The 21,555-nt window shown below is 46.4% G+C and overlaps 1 protein-coding gene across 4 annotated transcripts in view; it reads right to left on the bottom strand.

Moving 5' to 3' along the window:
• FBXO32 (F-box protein 32) overlaps positions 1-20,535 on the bottom strand; it is a 39,911-nt gene extending 19,376 nt beyond the window's left edge. For 3 of the 4 annotated variants that reach the window (XR_014529094.1, XR_014529095.1, XM_083516928.1), the window contains exons 1-4: positions 20,069-20,535; positions 6,748-6,860; positions 5,331-5,380; positions 4,162-4,254 (exon numbers count right to left, since the gene is read on the bottom strand). Coding sequence is in view for 1 of the 4 variants with exons in the window: in XM_083516928.1 (XP_083373054.1) it covers positions 4,162-4,254; positions 5,331-5,380; positions 6,748-6,860; positions 20,069-20,193 (381 nt within the window). In the remaining 3 variants the exon portion in view is untranslated. The remainder of the gene's footprint in view (positions 1-4,161; positions 4,255-5,330; positions 5,381-6,747; positions 6,861-20,068) is intronic. The other variant, XR_014529096.1, reaches the window with a different exon arrangement.
• Between the last annotated feature and the right edge of the window lie 1,020 nt (positions 20,536-21,555).

The raw sequence follows: 21,555 nt of genomic DNA, 5'->3' as shown, positions 1-21,555 counted from the left end.
CTGGAGTAAGGAATCTGCCACTGTCATCTGCCTGTACATAACACCCCAGACAGCGAGCAAAGCTGTCTGAAATGGGACAGTTTTGCAGGGCAGGGGGTGGGGGGAGGAAAGAAAAGAAAAGGATACACTTGGGCTCAGGTTCCAGTAAAGTGACCTCCATTCTAACTAACTGGCTTTATTTCTAGGACTCAAAACAGCAGAGGTGCCTATGCGTGCACACGCATGGAGGTGTGATTACCTCGCCAAACGGGCTTTCATCTTTTAGTGCGGCCTGTTAAGTATAATTGCTCAATTCATACTGAAATGGAGAATGACTGTGTGTATTACTGAAGGCTTCAACATGTGGATTTTCCATTAAGCTCTCTGAGCTCCTAGATAGTTTGATAATTAACTACTGTTGTTCTCTGCTAGCTAACACGTGAGTGTTTAACCTTAGATCACATGAGAGGCATTGAATTGCAAATCACCATCTTGGGGAGCTGGTCTTTTTGTTCCAGGCCTCCGTGGGAGAAGGAGGTGCCAATGAATCACTCCAGGAGCTCAACAGCCATGGGGCTGGAATGCAGGCTAATGGCACCTGTGTGAAAGAGAGCTATGTTTCTCAGCTCTGATTATACGTTATTTTATTCCTAGGAAGATGCTGAACCTGTGCCTTGGAAGGCATGTGTCCGATGGAATTATTTGCAAATATCTTTGATTGCTTTTGTTCTCTTTTGAAGAAAGTTCTGCAAGTAAAGCTTCGGGTAATATCTAATGGGTCTGGACAAAGTTTTATTCCAAAAGGAGTCAGTTTTCATACATCCAGCTGCTTCAAGCTGCACAATATTAACACCTGCAATATAGCCTTTTAAGCTATACGTTTGCTATTAATGCACAGGGAAATTGTGTAAGAATGCTTTTAAGCAAGCAACTTGACGGACACATGTTTGAAGTGGTAAAATCTTGCATGGACTGTTCTCTATTGCCCTGCTCAACAAACATGAACTCTTAAGTATGCAGATATAGCTATAGATACAGATATAGATATATAGAAGCAGCTTCTAGTTGTGGGGTGGGTTTTTATTTTATTTCATAAAATTTATACATTACTTGATTGTTTAAAAAGAGAGAGAGAAACTTCAAAGTAGTTTGCAAAACGATAAAACCATCAACCATTTGCATTCCTCCAAATCATACTCCTTATCCAAATTGCACCAGAAGCACTGGGAAAGTGCCAGAACTTTGCTCTTTTTTAAACTTTGCCTCCCCCCCCCCCCCGGGCCAAAAAACCCCTCTGGCCCAACAGCTAAAGCCAGCCTGCCAGTCCCATATACACGGCTTGAGCCATAGGAGGGTTAGTCACAAAACAGCAGTCATTTGCTTCTTCTTCTACATTGCAAATGAATGACTCCAGGCATAGCAGAGGTTTTCCACACACACACACACACACACACACACACACACACACACACCCTGCTCAGCCATTTATGTGGTATCTGTGACGTGAGCTATTATTCACCAGGGACTTGGCTGATAGGATCAATTCATTTTTAACACAGTGTTCTTGTTTGAGTTGCGGTGCGTGGATGGAAGGTTTCGTTTTCTCTCTGCCAAACCGACAGCCAGTTTGAATTAAAGAGTTTTCAACTTCTAGGTACCACTCAGTATCCGAGGCTCCAGGAAGTTAGAGGATTGGCTGGAGAAACACAGGCTTTTGTGAATTCTTAAATGCTGCAATTTCTACATGTATTAATCTTAGTGCGGAGAAAAATAAAGGACTTCAGAAATGGCCTAAACCAAGATCCATTCTACACATTACAAGCCACTAATATTGTCCTCAATTTCATTTTTTAATGTTGTTTGAACTTCCCTGCAGCTTGATTTTTATCTATTGCTGTATTATTCTGTTTTTTATGACTGCTGCTGATTTAATATTTTTAAAAAATTGTTTTCTAAGCCATTCTGAGGGCTCTTTGGGGCAGCCTATACATTTGAATACAGCAGCACCTTGGTACTCGAACGGCTTGGCTCTTGAACCAATCAGCTCCCGAATGCTGCAAACCCGGAAGTAAGTGTTCCAGTTTGCGAACGTTTTTCGGAAGCCGAACTTCGGGTGCGGCTTCCGCTTGTGTGCAGGAAGCTCCTGCAGCCAATTGGAAGCCGTGCCTTGGTTTTCGAATGGTTTCAGGAGTCAAATGGACTCCCAGAACAGATTAAGTTCAAGAACTAAGGTACCACTGTACAGAGAAATTAATTTTCTGGAGAATTAAGAAACTGGATTTCTGGACGGTACCTTTTCAAACCACAGTGGAAGTAGTGTTTTAGAGTGTGTGTGTGTGTGTGTGTGTGTGTGTGTGTCTGTGAGAAAGAGAGAAAGAGAGAGAGAGAGAGACAGACAGACAGTGTTGGTGTTGACCTTTAAAGCCCTAAACGACCTTGGTCCTGTATACCTGAAGGAGCGTCTCGACCCCCATCATCCAGCCTGGATACTGAGGTCCAGCATCGAGGGCCTTCTGGTGGTTCCTTTGCTGTGAGAAGTGAGGTTACAGGGAACCAGGCAGAGGGCCTTCTCGGTCGTGGCACCCTCCCTGTGGAATGCCCTCCCAGCAGATGTCAAGGAAATAAACAACTATTTTACTTTTCAAAGACAACTGAAGGCAGCCCTGTTTAGGGAAGTTTTTAATGTCTGACCCTGTATTGTTTTTAATATTCGGTTGGAAGCCACCAAGAGTGGCTGGGGAAATCCAGCCAGATGGGCGGGGTATAAATAATTATTATTTATTATTATTATTATTGCAGAGACAGACAGACATGTAAGGCAGGATTATTGCTTTGCTGGCTGATAGGAGTTGCAGTCCAACACATCCAGAGGGCACCAGGTTGGGAAAGGCTGGTGTGTTCCCTTATTACAACAAAGCCAATCTTCTCTGCTCAATTCTGATCTGAAAAGCAGGTGGCGGGCAAGCTGTTTCCTAAAACGCCATGCCCTTCCTGTTGTTCTGCCAACTCAATTTTTAAAAAGATCACATGTCAGTGAAAAAGGGCAGTAGTTGAACTGAAGAGTTAGGAGTCAGAGTGACACCAAGATCTATCATGGCAAGTTTCCAGGCGGTGAGTCAGACAAGGGGGGAGCAAATTGCCTTCTTGGTATATATTGTGCAGTTCTCCACTGTAAGCAACTTTGTTGTGTTCACGCAACACACAAAAAGAAAGGAATATTTTAAAAAAATTCCAGGGGGTAGCCATGTTAAGTTTGTTGCAGCAAAAGGCAAGAGAGAGCCTTGTGGACCTTAAGGACTAACACAGTTTCTTATGGGCAAAACTTTTGTTAACTAGAACCCACTTCATGAGATGGATGAAGTTTGACCCTCAGCTACTAGGTACATACTAAAGGTAAAGGGACCCCTGACCGTTAGGTCCTGTCGCGGACGACTCTGGGTACATACTACAAATGGGTAAAAAAGCAGTGGAGGGGTTATAGAGGATGGAGTTAAGTGGCAATGGATTTTTTTTTTTAATTGTAAGGTAAAGGTAAAGGGACCCCTGACCATTAGGTCCAGTTGTGACCGACTCTGGGGTTGCGGCACTCATCTCGCTTTATTGACCGAGGGAGCCGGCGTACAGCTTCTGGGTCATGTGGCCAGCATGACTAAGCCGCTTCTGGCGAACCAGAGCAGCGCATGGAAACACCGTTTACCTTCCCACTGGAGCGGTACCTATTTATCTACTTACACTTTGAGGTGCTTTCAAACTGATAGGTTAGCAGGAGAAGGGACCGAGCAACAGGAGCTCACCCCGTCACGGGGATTCAAACCGCCGACCTTCTGATCGGCAAGTCCTAGGCTCTGTGGTTTAACCCAGAGGTTAAAAAAGCAGTGGCTCTGGGGTTTAACCCACAGGGTAAAAAAGGATGGAGTTAAGTGGCAATGGATTTTTTTTTTAATTGTAGCCTGTGGCAATTCAGTTAAGACTCAACACATGCGAAGTTTGTTTGAAGCGCTGGTGATCTTAAATCAAGGATGATGTCCACAAAAATCAAAGAGACTACTCTTAAATGGAAAAACACAATTTAAAAGGCTATGCTATGTAGACACAGGTTGTTTTCTGTCTCACCCCTGGATTACCTGAAAGCCGCAGCTAGATTTAACAATTCAGCGGTGCAAGCCGTTGGTGAACACTCACCCGTACGACGTAGTTGAATCTCCTCGAGTCCAAGATGGCACTTGAGAAATCCAGCCTATTGAATGCTTCTCCAAGAGTGCAATAGCCATGTCGCTAAGAGGAGGGAGGGTGGGGAAAGAGAGGAATACCACAAGTGATTCATTTGTACTCAGGATCTGGAACAGAGGCAGTAGCGGCATGCTCTTAAAACTAACACTACAGGCCGAGTTTGGATTCCAAAGGAACCAGAGATTGACCAAGCGCTTGCAATTCCCTTTCCTGCCTCCCAACACCTTAAAATGGTCCAAGAATTCCTAGGGCAGAATTATTCTTTCAAGCTCCACATCTGGAGCAATTGGATATAAACCAGCGGGCTTATCTTCTCTGAGTCAAACCACAAATAGAAGCTACCTTATAACGGGTGACATTATTTGTCCTCTTAGCCCAGTATCTTTCATTCTGACTGGAAACGGCCCTCCAGGATCTCAGATACTGAATGATCTTTTGCATAACCTTCTACACATTCATTTAACTGGAGACTGCAGGATTTGAACTCATGGCCTTCTGCAAGCAGATCACGCTGCTCTTCAACTGAGCTATGGTGCCATCGCATCAGCCTCTAGTGTCCATGAACTTAAGGCATATCCACACTTCCTCTTGTTCCTCTGCTCCCTTCCTGGGGAAAGCCACTCTTTAGTGCTCAATTGGAGCAAACAGCAGTTTGGGGTTTCTCTGGATTGACGATTGCTCCGATATAGAGCTCAAGAGCAGGTTTTCACTGGGAAAGGAGCAGGACAAGGAGGAAACCCCTTGCACGGGTCAAGCAGGAGTGCAGATGAACCCTTAAAACAGATTATCTATACTTTCAGCAAATAGGATAAAAAAAGGTAATCCAGAGGCACCAAGAGAACAATGCATTTCTGGGCTGAACTGGTAAAGTTGCAATCTCCTTGCACTGGGCAGCTCTCTAGATATGCCAAGTCAAAAGTCGAAATACGATGCAACAGGCCACATTCGCTTCTACCTTTAACTCATACTTAGGTTTGTTGAGAAATGACCCAGAACATGCCAAGAATGATTGTTGACTCAGCCCTAAGCCATTTTGGTTATGGTAAATGGGCTATTTTAGGCAGTTTTAAATAACAATTTTGAGCAAAGCTACTATGTTTCACGTAATAAGGGATACTCACCTCTTTCGTGCTTCCTTTGTGCACGTAAATCCACTTTTCTTGGTGAAAATCTGTTGAAATGAAACCACATTTTCTTGATTTAAAGCCATGCAAAGTATGACCCTCGCCCCAATTTGCTTCAGTCTGTCATTGGTTGCCAACAGCCACCACCATCCTGGTTTGCATCAGGCCTCATGGACGAATGAGTTTAATACACCACCACATACTTCCACACAGACCCTCTCGGGTGTTTAGATTGGCAGAGAGGGCCTTCTTGATAGTTCCCCTGCCCTCAAAATTTGGAGAGGAGCAGTGGCCTGGAAGACGGCATTCCCTGTGGCAACACCTTAGCTGCAGAATTTCCATCGGTGCTTACATTTTAACAAGAACAAAATAATAATAATAATAATAATGAACAGGAGAGGTGGCGGGGCTTTGGGATTCCTCAAGGGCAGACCATGAGCCTTTGGAAGCACTTTTTCTTTGGGCATGGTGTGTTGGGAACCCACTCTGGGTTGTAGGCGCAAAAGCTTTGACCTCCATGGTGAGTCAACCCTCCCTAAGCCAAGCTCAAAGCTGGAAGATATTTAGCTCTCTCAGGAATTGCAGAGACACTGGCGCATATCCAACACAGCATTAAATAATCATACCGCCAGCACAAGGATTCCCGCTTCCACAAGAGGCCATCTCGTCTCTTCTCCTCAAATACATCCCCCATCATATTTTCTGGAATTCCCCCAACCCCTGGGAGATTTGGGGAGGATGTGGGGGCAAGGAGAGTGGGAGGAAAGTCCCATTGCGCAAGTGGGGATCCTTGCACAGCACTGCAACTGGATACGAGCCATTAAATAAGACTCTAGGACAGCGGTTCGCAACCTGTGGGTCCCCAGATGTTGTTGGACTACAACTCCCATCATTCCTGAGCTCTGGCATTGCTAGCTAGGGGTGATGGGAGTTGTAGTTCAACAACATCTGGGGACCCGCAGGTTGAGAAAGGCTGCTCCAGGCAGTCTGATTAGACAGGGAGTCCCCCACTTTGAAAGGGTTCAAGTGAATGGTTTTATTCCCTCTCCCCCATCTGGTTTTAGATACCATCTTGTGGTTTCAGGGGTGCATGTTTAAAGAACATTGGGGAAGGGGACTGGTTCAAGCTGTGGGGTTATGTACCTGCCAAGTGGGCTGGGGGGAGGGAGAAGTTGGAAACAGATCGCTTCCCCCTCTGCCAAATACAAGTGATAAACACAGAGCAAAGATCCCAGGCATAAGATTCTACATTGGAACGGATCCAAGTTCTCCGGCTAAGGGTCAAAGCATAAGTGAAAAGCCTCTCCAGGGTCAGAGGTCAATTCACGGAGCGAGAAGTTTGGGTTTTCTCCCGCCCCCTCTCCAAACACAGCTGTTTATTGTTATTAAAATAAAAGTATCTACCCAGCCTTACACTGAATCTTTGTCTTGTTGTTCAGCTGGTCCTTCTTTCTCTTCTTCACAGCAACATCACAGTTCATGCTATTCAAAATATTCTCCTTATTGTAGTCCTCTTTTCGGCAGTAACTGGGGATGACACCAGAAAATGAAGGAGAAAGGTTTAATCTCTTCTGCAATCGGACTAATCTCTTCCCCAGCTCCATTAAGAGTCTGGAATACAAACACCAACAGTTAAGTCAATATATGAGACAAGATTGCCTCAGCAGCCTATTAACTTTTGGGTCTGTTTCAAAGAGATCTAGTTTCTAAAAGCAGGGATGGGGAACTTGCGGGAGGGATGGAGGAGAAATTCGATCCAGTTCACATTGAAAGCTGGCTCTACCTAATTCGCATTTTCTAAAACAATACGAGAAGCACAGCAGAACCAGTTTCCAAGATTCACAGTTCTCTGAATTTTGCAGCGTGGTTTTCTAGTCAAGTAATGTGTGCAAAAATGCATATGCTGGGGGGAAAGTGTACATCAAAATGCACACATAAGTGCAATTTAACATACAAAAATGTATTACGTTCGGGGAAATGGCTTTTGCCAAAATGTGTCTAGTAGGCAAAATTGCACACAAACCTGCCTATGTGAAGGAGAGAGTCACCCTAAAACGCTGGTGAATTTTCAAACAGGTTTCTCTTTTGAAAAAAATTGCAAGTTGATGCGGAAATGTGAAGAACCGAATTTAAGACTGGGAGAAATGAGGAAACCCAGAGAAACCAAAATGGACAAATTCGACCATTTCTCCAGGTAGCCGTCCAGAAATTTCTGGACCACTGCTCCTATATTGCTGGCGGGAGTTGCAGTCCAGCAACACCAGGAAGAACAGATCCTTTCCCTAAAACTTGGGTTTTGAATACTCAAGGAAACAGCTCCTCCTTCATGAACACTCCAACACCTTAAGAATATCATGTGAGGCTCTGGTTTGTGGTCCAGTCACTTATGTGGGTGAGATCATCAAAGGCAGCGAACAGCAGCAGCAACCTTGTAATGACCGACGTCAACTGCTCTCTGGGAATTCCCCACCTAGAGCACCCAGAGAGGCTACCTTCCATAGAATCATAGAATAGAATCATAGAATCATAGAGTTGGAATAGACCACAAGGGCCATCGAGTCCAACCCCCTGCCAAGCAGGAAACACCATCAGAGCACTCCTATGCTTCCCTCTGCCAGTTTGATATTATTATTATTATTATTATTATTAATTGAGTTTATATACCACCCTATACCCAGAGGTCTCAGGGCGGCTCACAGAAAAGATCACAATATATATAAACAGAACAACAACAACAACAACAACCCAATAACACCCACCCACCCCAGAAAAGAGACACATTTTAAAAGGGTATAGGATTCCAAACAGATCAACCAAAGGCCTGGTTAAAAAGGAATGTTTTTGCCTGGCGCCTAAATGGGTATAATGAAGGCACCAGGCGGACTTCCCTGGAGAGAGCATTCCACAGGCGGGGAGCCACTGCAGAGAAGGCCCATTCTCGTGTTGCCACCCTCCGCACCTCTCAAGGAGGAGGCACACGAAGGAGGGCCTCAGAAGACGATCTCAAGGTCCGGGAAGGTTCATATGGAAAGAGGCGGTCCTTGAGGTATTGCGGTCCTGAGCCTTTATTCTGAGATAATGGATTGGACTCCATCCAAGTTAACTGAACTTCTGTCCTTCTGAAATCAGTAGGTTGAGCTAACCACAACTTAGGCCACTAACCTCTTAAGGAGTTCTACTCCTGTGTTAAAGCAACATGCAAATAGGGAGGGCAAGAAGGACCCTCTGCGCTGCTCTCCGCTCCCTCCCTCCAAAAGGTTCAGTCTCTCTGCGTGATTTAGGACTAGGTCCTTCCAGGGTTCACACCAACAGGACCTCCATTGAGTGCAAGAGGCTTCCCACTTCAGAAGATCACCCCCCAATTCAAGGAGGCTTCCCACCAAATGTTTAGAAGTTGTTGTTGCTGTTGTTGATATTTATCCATCTCTCACCCTACGCTCACAGCATTAAAACACAGTACTAAAAGCAGTTTAAAACAACTTACAATCATAGAAATAAGGTGGGTCCTAATATATACACATTGAGGGACAAAAAAGAGGGTCTGGGTAAATTACTGGGGAAAGAACTAAAGATACTGGCTGTCTGTTGGAAGAGCTTTCCACAAGACTGGGCCACAAGGCAGAAGGCTCAATTTTGTATTGCCATTAGGCAAGTCTCACCAATCCAGGAAGACACCCAAAGATGTTCCTAGAGATTATCTCAGAAACTTATTGTTAGAATTCCTGTTCCGTGATTGCAGTCATGGGATTGTTGTCTATCACATGATGGCGTATGTTTTGACTCCACAGAGTGGGAAGTGACGGAGACAGGATGGTTGTGTTACTGTGTTCTGTGAAGTGGGACTATTGTCCTTTGTTCTCGCTCTTTGCTGTCTGATGCTAGAGAGCGAGGGAGCCATGTTGCAGTGCTCCATGTGTGTTTATATGTAAATAAAGTAGATTAGCCAAAATGCTGAGTTGCTGAGTTCTGTTACATGAACTGCGGATCCCTGAGTGTGCCGATGTCTGTTGGCATCGGTCATTGTGATGTTCGGGCAGAAGAAAGCTTGTGAAGCTCCCGAACAATTGATCAGGAGGGAGAGAACATGCCAGTCAGGCATGTGTCTCTGCCACGGTCCTACTCGAGTGTAGGATGAGCTCCTGACACTTAGTTGGTAAGTAAATGTTATTGGGGCCGAATTGGAAGGAGAGAAATAGCTTCTGGGCAGCTACTGCAACATACAGTAGAACCTCATGTTACGGACGGGATCTGTTCCAGAGGCCCGTCCATAACAAGGAACTGACGCAAGCTGAATAGCTGCATCTGCGCACACGCGCGACATGATTTATCGCTTCTCACATGCGTGAGCAGTGAAACCCAGAAGTAACCCATTCCGGTACTTGCCATGGGACACAACACAAAAACACATAACCTGAAGCGGACACAACATGAGGTATGAGTGTACACAGTTTTTAAGTTGGTACATTGGACCTCAAGGGACCAAATAGATTTCTATAGGAAATTAAGTCTGCTCCAAATCTGATTCAGTCTACTAGGTGTTGGCACCAACCGTGTCCTACACATCTGAAAGAATTTTATTTAAATGCTCTTTTATATAAACAAGATGAACCGTAGAGCAAACTTCCTTTCCTGTACACACCCTTGCCCGTTCAGGAAATGTACCAGGAATTGTCACTTTCAGGACAAGCTCCAGTGACACTTTTATAGACTGTCCTGATGAAAAATGGAACGAGGAGGCAATTACACCCATAATTAAGTAGCAGTTGCATAACGAACCTCGTGACCTGGGTGCAACATCAGTGCCCTTTCTTTAACCTCCTCCTGCTCACCTGATGTCATTGCTTCCTACTTGTGCCATGAGATGTCCTCAGGCAGGGACCCACGCAGGTTACAGGCATCTGTCTATTGTCAGACATATTTTGCAAGGCCTGCAAATAATACTGTGTTGGGAGAGGAGCTTCAGCAGGTCAAGGATGGCTAAGGAGAGCAATGCGGGAATATGAAAAGTTCTATACACTGAAGATAAAAAATGTTCAATGCCCAAACAGAACTTGGATGCAAGGAAGAAATGTTCTGGTGTAGTCTTCTACCCGCTGTGCTACTTTTTTCTAATCGCAGGGAGTTTACTCCCTATGGGAAACACTAAAAACATACTATTTCCATTTTCAGCCTAAACTGATTCTGACAGAGATCTCTGTACTACAAGCTGAACTGCACTTGTAGAACGGCTTTAAGGCTGCAGTTTCCAAACCATTTTTCTGTAGAGGTCTGTTTCACTTGGCCACCAGGCAATTTAAGAATGGCCCTCACCATTCACAAGTCTGTTGTGGGGTTGAATTGCCTCTCTGAATCTAGCCTAGCATGGTTGTCTTAAACATCCTGCCAAGCTCACACCCTGAGGGATCTAGGAGTCTTGGTTGACCACAAACTTGACATGAGCCAACAGTGTGACACGGCAGCTAAAAAAGCCAATGCAATTCTGGGCCTCATCAATAGGAGTATAGCATCTAGATCAAGGGAAGTAATAGTGCCACGGTATTCTGCTCTGGTCAGACCTCACCTGGAGTACTGTGTCCAGTTCTGGGCACCACAATTCAAGAAGAACACTGACAAACTGGAACGTGTCCAGAGGAGGGCAACCAAAATGGTCAAAGGCCTGGAAACGATGCCTTATGAGGAACGGTTAAGGGAGCTGGGCATGTTTAGCCTGGAGAAGAGGAGGTTAAGGGGTGATAGGATAGCCATGTTCAAATATATAAAAGGATGTCACATAGAGGAGGGAGAAAGGTTGTTTTCTGCTGCTCCAGAGAAGTGGACACGGAGCAATGGATCCAAACTACAAGAAAGAAGATTCCACCTAAACATTAGGAAGAACTTCCTGACAGTAAGAGCTGTTTGACAGTGGAATTTGCTGCCAAGGAGTGTGGTGGAGTCTCCTACTTTGGAGGTCTTTAAGCAGAGGCTTGACAACCATATGTCAGGAGTGCTCTGATGGTGTTTCCTGCTTGGCAGGGGGTTGGACTCGACGGCCCTTGTGGTCTCTTCCAACTCTATGATTCTATGATTCTAGGGTCAATGCGAGTCAGGAGCAAAAGCAAGGTTGTAGACAGGTGAGCCAAATGCAAAATGGAGGTTCACAGTACAAATTCACATCTTGGAGACTACAGATAAGGATTTCCAGAGGTTGTTTCCCAGAGGGTAGTGGGGCAGGAAGATTTTGTTCGTTGCTGCTAAACGTTGAACTGAAATCTGGGAGTCTGGGAGAACTGAAACGCTGGGAGTCTGAAATCTTTCCCAATCTGTGGCTGATCATCTATCGGGGCGGGGGAATATTGATTAGTAGATCTCAATCTAATGTCCTTTTCTTAGACCTCCACACCCTTCGGAGTCCCCGTAGATCAGGCATAGGCAAACTCAGCCCTCCAGATGTTTTAGCACTACAGCTCCCATCATCAGCTTCCGGGTCATGTGGCCAGCATGACTAAGCCGTTTCTGGCAAACCAGAGCAGCGCACATAAACGCCGTTTACCTTCCCGCCGGAGCGGTACCTATTTATCTACTTGCACTTTGACGTGCTTTCGAACTGCTAGGTTGGCAGGAGCAGGGACCGAGCAATGGGAGCTCACCCTGTTGCGGGGATTCGAACTGCCGACCTTCTGATCGGCAAGTCCTAGGCTCTGTGGTTTAACCCACAGCGCCACCCGCATCCCTGAAATGGAAGTTGGGTTCAGCCAATAAAGTGACAGAGCTGAAAGTTTCAACACAGCCTTGACTGCAGCATTGCTCCCAAGGATTTCAGCAAAACCACCTGCAAAATGTGTCTCCATGTACACATACACAGCACCCCCACAATGGCTTTTCTTTCCAACGGAGTGGAATAATTGCATCAGGGTAACCACATTGCAGTTCTATCTACAATTTTACAGCTTCATGCACAAGTTGTACTTATTTACATAGCGATCTGTTTCATTATCCCATGCTTAATGCTTGGGTCGTAAACTATTTTAAAAACTTGTCTAAACGGAGAGGGGGCGGGCGGGCAGTACAACAAAATAATGCTCTGCTACAGAAAGATATCACATTCCTTCTTGTATTTGTAACAAGATCCTGTTCAGAGTCATCTTTAGACAGCTGCCTCTATTGCAGAATCTCCTGGCCAGAGCTGGAGTTTTATATTAAATTTCATTCTTGACTGTCTCAAAGTAATACAAACAAAACCCCAAAGAAAACGACTTGGTCCTTTACTAACGTACATCATAGCAGAGATCAGTCACCTAATACTCAAGATCTTGCTTGTTTGGGCAACAACTGAATAATCTTAACTACACATATGCGCTCATGGGGTCTGAAGTGTCCAGCGACTGACCAGGAAAAGACCTCAGGCTCGTAGTAGTGAATATATTGACCCAGTGTGTGGCAGCTGTGAAAAAGGCAAATGCTCTGCTAGGGATCAATAGGAAGGGAACTGTAAATAAAGCTACCAATTTCATAATGCCGTTATACAAATCTATGGCGCAACTAGATTTTTGGCCACGCTCTTTAAGGCAGAGGTGCGCAACCTGTGGCTGTGCAGATTTTGTGGACTTCAACTCCCATCATTCTGGAGTACTGGCCATTCTGGCTGGGGCTGACCGGAGTTGGGGTCCAACAATATTTAGAAGGCCACAGGTTGTCCACTTCTGCATTAAACTAGTGAAGCTCTGAACTTCATGGGATCAGCACTTTTGGTACTGGCTTCCAGTGAAGCATGGGATTCAAACTTGTGTTGATGCAGCCATGTGCATATTAAAATGACACTGTGGGACACAATGTGGTCAGCAGGGTGCCTTGAAGCTCTGTAACTGCAAGGTGTAAATTCAGAAGCAGGTATACTCTGCAAAATCCAGCTCCTCACCCCCACCCTGCCCAGTTGCTTCTAGTCCCTTAAGGCTGAATAAGAAGAAAAAAGGCATGGAATGTAAATCTCAGAAGACATTCCTGGTTGGGAAGGAGGGCTGAGCTGGATTTCTAGTGGTCAGGAAAAACGTTTTGGCTCCCAAACGCTGCAAACCCAGAAGTGACCGTTCTGGTTTGTGAACTATTTTTGGAAGCCGAACGTGCGATGGGGCTTCCGTGGCTTCCGATTGGCTGCAGGAGCTTCCTGCAGCCAATCAGAAGCCGCACTTTGGTTTTCAGACATTTTGGAAGTTGAAGGGATTCCGTTCGACTTCCAAGGTACGACTTTATATAATTTGGTTGTAGCTCAACTGTTCTTCTGAAAGGCGGAACTGTGGGTTTATAGCAGAGATCCCTGACCTTTGGACCCAACTAGATGTGCACCTCTGTTCTTAGGTGCCAGAGTCCAATATATTTTCATGGGCTCTAATTCCACAAAAGTTTATGTCACAATAAACCCACTGGTCTTTCAAATCAAGACTCTGTTATTCTTGTAGTAACAGACTTAAGATGGCTTCCTTACTAGAAAGAACCTGATCATGCAAATCACAGTACAGTGGTACCTTGGTTTAAGAACAGCTTAGTTTATGAACAACTTGGATTAAGAACGCTGCAAACCCGGAAGTAGGTGTTTTGGTTTGTGAAATTTGCCTTGGAAGCAGAACATGTTTCGCTTCCTGTTGAGTATGTTCCATTTGTAAATTGAGTCCCCTGCTGCTATGGGAAAGCAAGCCTTGGTTTAAGAACGGACTTCCGGAATGGATTAAGTTCGTAAACCAAGGTACCACTGTATAAAGTGTTTAGGGTTATTTCCAGCCCTTCATTTATGCAATCGCAGGAGGAATCAAATTATCGGATCAAATACAGAACAGAAAATACCTAACGCCACAGGTGTGGGGAACTGACCAGGTCTATGCGTATGCACAGGGAAATTCCTAACACCACAGGTGTGAAGAATTGATTCTGGCTAATCCAGAAAGGCACTGTTTTCAGACAGCTCCTCAGAAAATGCCCAGAAAGCAGAGGTATTTATGGAAGTGTCCAGTAATATACTGTTTGGCTTGGCTTATAAACTGATGGTGCAGCAATAGAGAACAATTGAAGAGAACAGGTGCTATTTGAAACCCGAAGGAGCTACAGTTCTGCTGCGTTGTCCAAGGAACCCTCACCCTTCCCCCATCCCCTTCTCATCTCTTTGTGTTTTCCCCAAAGCAAACGTCACCCACTCCTTATCTTCAGTAGAAACTGTATCTCTGTTTACTGGGCTATGTTACTAGGACATAGAAATGTCACCGGATCAGATGATTCAACAGCGCTTTATTGCCCAATGTCATGTGATGTGACCTGGAACTTGTTAACAGTCCCATCTTGAGGTGCCAGGGGCAAATTTATGCCGCAGAGGTTACGGAGAAGGTTTCTACAGAGATTTCAACCCGCAGGGAAGCAACTTGAATCATGAGAAGCAGACTGAGCAGTGTCTATCAATTACCCCAGGGTTGCGTACTTGGGTTTGCAGCAACTCTGGAGAGCTCTTTCCCAATAAAGGCCACCTGATTCCTTGAGCTACAGATGCCAGGCTTTGAAACTGTGGTTTTCTGCATGCAGTATGTGCTCTACCCATGCCACAAGCTACAGTTCCTTCCCCTATATTTCCAAAGAGGAAATCCTGCCTCTCAGGGAAGGACGGGCGGGCGAGGAAGACCCCCCCTCCAGGGGCACAGACAAGGAGGGGGCGCAATATCTGCTGAAAATATTTCCCTAAATATGTCTATAAATAAAAATATCAATCATTGCCTCATAAGAAAAAGGTTTTAAACAGAGGGTCTTCACAGTATATGTTGGGACGCGGGTGGCGCTGTGGGTTAAACCACCGAGCCTAGGACTCGCCAATCAGAAGGTCGGCGGTTCAAATCCCCGCGACGGGGTGAGCTCCCATTGCTCGGTCCCTGCTCCTGCCAACCTAGCAGTTCGAAAGCACGTCACAGTGCAAGTAGATAAATAGGTATCGCTCTGGCGGGAAGGTAAACGTTTCTGTGCGCTGCTCTGGTTCACCAGAAGCGGCTTAGTCATGCTGGCCACATGACCCAGAAGCTCGGCCAGTAAACCGAGATGAGCGCCGCAACCCCAGAGTTGTCCACGACTGGACCTAATCGTCAGGGGTCCCTTTACCTTACAGTATATGTTATGCAGGGGCCCTGTTTTTCCCTATTTTTTTCTGTGCCGCATTACCTAGGGGGCGCAATCTGGACGGTTCTGCCAGGGGCACAAGATCACCTAGCTACGGTTCTGCTGCCTCTTTCTACCGGAGGGTTAGAACCAGGGCCAAGCAGTGGTCTCTCCAAACAGCCAGCCATAATTCCTTCCTCATCCCTAGCAATGCCACCACAATGTACTCTAACTTTGATATAGAGATTTAATACTTTGGCAGCTGTGCACCTAACTTCTCTTGTTGTGCAAGAGCCCACATCTAGCCAGTTTTCTTTTTCAAACTGTGAAAATCAGCACAGCCCCAAGGCAAGGCTTTTCCTTCCAGTCTATTTCATATGGATGAGCTACTGTTGCACAAGGAGTCGGTGGAGCATCACACAAGGGCTCAAAGACTGGTGTGTCAAGGCATGCTTTGACAGATGGCATGTTTAAGCAGTGAGAGATGCCAAGCGAATGACAAAGAAATGATCAGGGCACCGTTCCCATGTGCTATGTCATACTGTTGCCACTCACGTCTAATCCAAAAGTGGTTGCTTTTAGTTTTGCCTTTGCAGTTTCAAAAGCCAGGAATTAAAAACAAAAAAACCTGGGTTCACTTTCTCAGTAGAGGTAGTAATATTTAGCAATGCAAACTTTTAGCAAAATGAGCAGCCTAGACAAAAAAGTTTGGGCTACAGCTTACTAACAGTAGAATTGTTTTTAATTTGGTTGTGAAATCCCCTGCATGCTGCACAAGCAAACTGAAAGATCCTGAAACCAATAGTTGGTCCAACCAAATCTATCATGAATCTTGTTCACAGTTGCCACTAGTTTCGTGGGAGAATGTAAACAGCCTGCTCTGTGGCATTTCAGTATCGGTCCCTGCTGAAGACAGGATACCGGAACTCGATGGCCCATTGCTTAACAACATTTCATTTTTTCGGGCAGAAGCCTTTAATATGCAACGAATACAGGCCTCTGCTTAAGTGGCCAACATTCTGTTAGATGCCAAACAAAATAAACCAGAATGCCCTGCCATAGCCAAGGCTTTTGTTAACTAAACACAGTAAACCAAGAGAGCTCCGGGTTTAAAAATAGACTCAACCCATTTTGTTAAGTTCCACATCTTAACTACTGCATGCTCTGAAGCCACTTGAACTGTCAGTATTGATTTCTTGTAATTAAACAGATACCCGTCTGAGCGAAAGTTTTGAAGCACAACTCCGCTAATGGGGACGCAGTGTTCCCGCTGCCACAAATTTATGTTTCAACAAAAGAACCACCCACCAAGGATTTTGCAAAACTAACCCATACATTACTCAAACTGATGTTTTCCTGGAAAGCATAAACAGAAGTTAGAGGAAACAAGCCTTCCAAAATTATCAGGCAGGAGTCTCAATCTATATTGCCTAGTTAGATCTGACATACTTCCTTCCCAGATAACGTAATGCTAATTTGAAAGTCCGACTAAATTCAGGGCTTGCATTTAGTTTTGCAACTCCGTTTCCCAAAAGCAGGTTTTCCAAAATAAATTCAGCAAGCCTAGGTAACCAAGTGAGCAGCTTTGGCAGTCCAATTCTATACCTTACTCAGAAGTAAACTCCACTGTGTTCCCTGGGATCTACAGGAAGGTTGGCGTGCAAAGGATTGCAGCCCCATTAAATGGAAGGGGATTTGTGTCAGTTTAAATCCATACATTGTGGCCTAACTAGGCTGCAGACTGGGTTGTATCTGTTTTCTCTTCATTTTCTTGCTTGCTCAGCGAACCCATCCAAGAAGCTCCAAAACCCTAATAACAAAAAAATCTGGCTCTCATACAGAAACCATCCATCTAAAATCCTGGTTTGCTGCACATTTTAGGCAGAAGCAGGGGGGAAATATCTGTGTGCCAAGCAAAATTCTCACCGTGAACTGCATAATGTAACATGCACAAGCTTCCATCAAAAGAATCCTCACTGATGGGCTATGGGGGCTGGTGGGTGTTTTAATTCGTGAATAAAATTCATACAAATCGTAGAATTGTAGAGTTGGAAGGGACCACGAGGGTCATCTACTCCAACCCCCTACATTGCAGAAATCTTGTGCCCAATGTGGGGCTCGAACCCGGGAACTTGAGATTCCTGAGAGTCTAATGCTTTACCAACTGAGCTATCCAGCATTCATGCTTAGCAGATAACCTGCTTCCTCAGTAACTGACATACTATCTGCTGCTGTTCCAACTCCTCTCTTCTTTGGTGTGCCAATTTATTATTTACGTTTCTCATTAAGTTCTAGGAGGAGCTGGTTTTCGAGGAAAGCAATTTGCAGGATTGTTCGCTTCCCTGAAGCCAAAGCAACAACATTTTGAGAATATTAGATTTTCAAGCACTTTTGCCCAGCTGTACGCTGTGACTGAGGGAACCTGTGTAGGGATGGAGGCAGAGCAGCACAAACTCTCTCTCTCTCTGTGTGTGTGTGTGTGTGTGTGTGTTGCATCAGACCAAACAGTCTCCAGGGACATGGAGAGACTTAGCAGCATCCTGGTCAAAACCTGGGGGAGAAGACAAAGGTTGGATAGAGTATGAGAGGTGGGGAAGTGGGTGAAGGTGGGACAGAACTGGTACTTATTTTAAAAAGGTACTTTATGGCTGAGTGTCTGTGAGCATGCACAGAATTATTTTCCCAAAGGGAATGCTTCCTTGCCTGTTCAGAAACAGTCTGTCCTGCTGTGCTTTGGAATCTGGTGTTGCACCATCTGCTGGTAGTGGTCCCATGAGATCCCTGTTGCAAAGCAGCCTGGAAACCTCAACTCCCATCAGCCCCAGCCAGCCTTGCCAACGGTCAGGCATGATGTGAGTTGTAGTCCAGCAACATCCAGAGACCAGAAGATTGGGGATGCCTGCTCTAGGTCATCTCAAACTCAGCCCTCCAGATGTTTCGGGACTACAACTCCCATCACCCCTAGCTAACAGGACCAGTGGTCAGGGATGATGGGAATTGTAGTCCCAAAAACATCTGGAGGGCTGAGTTTGGGGGTGCCTGACCTAGCGCACAAGGGCAAGCAGGTGGTGTCTGATACCCACTGCGACTGATAGGGTGGAGGGCAAGGAGACCACCATTAGGTGGCGCCAGAGCCAATGAGCGGCAGATGTAGTTCACTCCAGTTCTTCTGTCCCCATCCCCCTCCCTGCTGAGTTCTGCAAGGACAACCTGAGGCTGAGGAGGAGGAAACTGATAAGCCGTATAGTAAGAAGGTAGGCAGATGAGGGCTGGCAGAAGGCCATGGGGGAGAGAGGCCAAGGTTCTGGGGTGGCTGGTGTGCTTGCACAGCAGCTAGGAGAAAAACACACACACAATGACAGAGCCACAGCATGCAAACCAACTGCAGTCGACCACCTCCATCATCCTTTTATCAAGGGGCAGAGTTCGAAACAGCAACAGAGGACATATGCATGCATTTATGTTCACAACATACCTGCTTTGGAAGGCACAAAGGTTGTGACATGGTGCCAAAGATACAACCAGAACAGGTGACACCTAAGTTGACTAACAACAATAACTGTCCGGCAAGGGCTTATTGTCCAGCTTTGAGTCTCACATTTCCGATGATCAAATTCAAACTGGCCCAATAAAAATTCTGGGTGGGTGGCAACCTCATGGAAAGAATGGGAGAAGATGAGAGAAGACCGCCCAAACAGTGCCTGCTTTTTAAAGAGCCGTTGTTGCTTTTGCCATAATATGCCTCTAGGACAAGTGAAGATTTCCGGTGACTTTTTTTTTAGGGCTCGAGATTTCTGGAAACACCCAGTCCTACTCCTGATCACTTAATATCAAATTGTTCTTGGGGACATATATGAACCCACCCACCCACAGAGTTCCATCCAACTATACTCAGAGAAGCCCAATGAAGTTAATGGACCCAAGTTAGTAATGCTCATTATTTTTAATAGGTCTGCTCCGAGTAGGACCAACCTTAAGATACAGCCCTCCACTCCCTCCATATCGCGATAATAAAATGGTGGTTCTCCGACCCACAATCCCACAGATTTGCTTCCACTCTCCAACCAACCCCAAATATAATAGACGGGTGGGCAAGACGGACATTTCGCTTTTAAGAAATCCGGAGCAAATGCGCGAACGCATTTACATCTGGAGAGCTGGAAGCGGCACGTTCCTGGTAGCGCCGCAGGAGGTGGGCGCTGCGCTCTCGCTCCTGCCTCCGCCTCCGGGTTCCTGGAGAGGGTTTAGCTCGCCAGATGATCCTCCTTCCCGCAATGACGCCACAACCCCCAGAACAACACAAACCGAGGCGCTGCAGCCTCGCACGGGCAGAGATGCACTCGGCGAAACAACGGCCTCGTTAAGAAAACAACCGCCATGTCTGCGCGTTTTTTGCAAAAAGCAAGGCTTGCCATTTTTTTATTTGCAAAGATGCAAACCGGTGTGTGTGTGTGCTACGCCACGTATCTCTCTGCCTGCTACCACTCGGCAGCCCCAACAACAACAGCGGCAGCATTTGCTAGCAACTATGTCCGGGGTTGGGGACGACGACACCCCCACCTGCAAGTGGGGCAAACCTCTCCAAAGGCGCACGCAGCGCGCAAGGCACCCGGCTCTCTCCGCGCCGCTCTCACCTGTTCCGCTCGCTGGCGAAGCTGCCGCTGCTGTTCTCCCTCTCGGCCAGAAACCTCGTCCAACCATCCGCCGTCTTCACCCAGTTCTGCCCCGGGGAGCGCCAGTCCTGGCCCAGAAAAGGCATCCTCGCCAGCCAAAGAAATCCAGCAACCAAAGTTGTCCTTGCGCTCCCTTTCGCCGCCTTCTCCCAAGCGAAGATACCTAGGAAGCGCAATGTCCCTAGCCAAAGGGCTACGCAGAAACTATTACTATTATTCTTTGCTCTCCCCCTCCTCTACTATGATCTCCTTCGCCCTCGCTCCGCCACTCCGATCCTTGTCTCTGCCCTCGCTCCGGCCGCCTCCGTATTTATCTGCGGGCTGCAGGGGCTCTTTGTTGCCGGAAGAGCGCCTGCAAGCTCCGCCTCTCGCCCGGGGAGGGAGGAGAGACACGTGGCTTTGTTTATTGCTGCGCTCTTTCCTCGGGAGGAGCGGCGGTTGTTGCTGGGGCTGCTCCTTGCCTGTTGCGCAATCCCTGGAAATGGAAACTTGTGCTCTGGCGTCGGGGTCCCCTCTCTCAGCTGCCCGGCTTCGGTTTATTTATAGGGTCCCCGAGCCAAGTAAAAAACACCGCACAGAACAACAGCAAAGGCCCCCAGCAGAAGTAAAGGGTGGGAATATGCATTAATTGTGCTTGTTGTGTTCGACCTTTTTCCTCCAAGGAGGGCAAGGCAGGGGCTCTGTTCCACCTCGTTTTTGGTCCTCCACAACAACCCTGTGAGGTAGGGTAGGCCGAGAGGCTGGCCCAAGACCACCCAATGAGCTTCATGGCTCAGGGGGGCTTTGAACCCAGAGCTCCCAGGTATCCAGTAAGACAGTGCTCCCCAACCTTGGGCCTCCAGCTGTTTTTGGACTACAACTCCCATCATCCCTCGCTAGCAAGACCAGTGGTCAAGGATGATGGGAATTGTAGTCCAAAAACAGCTGGAGGCCCAAGGTTGGGGAACACTGCAGTAAGACACTCCGGCACAGGCTGAGTTGTTGGTGCAGCTGTTACTCGGCTGTAACTAAGGGATGAGTAACCTGAGGCCTGGGAGCCAAATGTGGCCCTCAAAGCCTTTCTGTCTGGCCCTTGTAAGTCTTCCCAGGCCGCACCTGCTACTGACCTTGCTTTTCTCCCGCCTGGAGTGTTTTTTGACTGCCTGGAGTGTGTCCTTCAGCTCTGATAAATGCCTCTTGCTTCCCTGGAAGGAGATTTAGGTGGGTGCATGGGAGGGAGTGCATGCAGAGCAGCAAATTTAAAATTTGCTTTTGTGGGATAATTTCTGCATGTGCTCATAAACTCCTCTCTACTCTCCATTGCAGCAAGCAATAGCCAGGAACACACTCCAGACAGGCAAAAGCATGTTGAGGCTTCTGAGGAAACATTGAAATACCTGCGGGGTGGACACCTTTTGCTCCCAATGCCTGAGATTCCCCATCCCTGATTCTCCATGGAACTGTGGACT

Source organism: Podarcis liolepis, assembly GCF_965112155.1.
Source record: "Podarcis liolepis genome assembly, chromosome: 8".
Lineage (NCBI taxonomy): Eukaryota > Metazoa > Chordata > Lepidosauria > Squamata > Lacertidae > Podarcis > Podarcis liolepis.
This window is presented reverse-complemented; position numbering and strand designations above follow the sequence as displayed.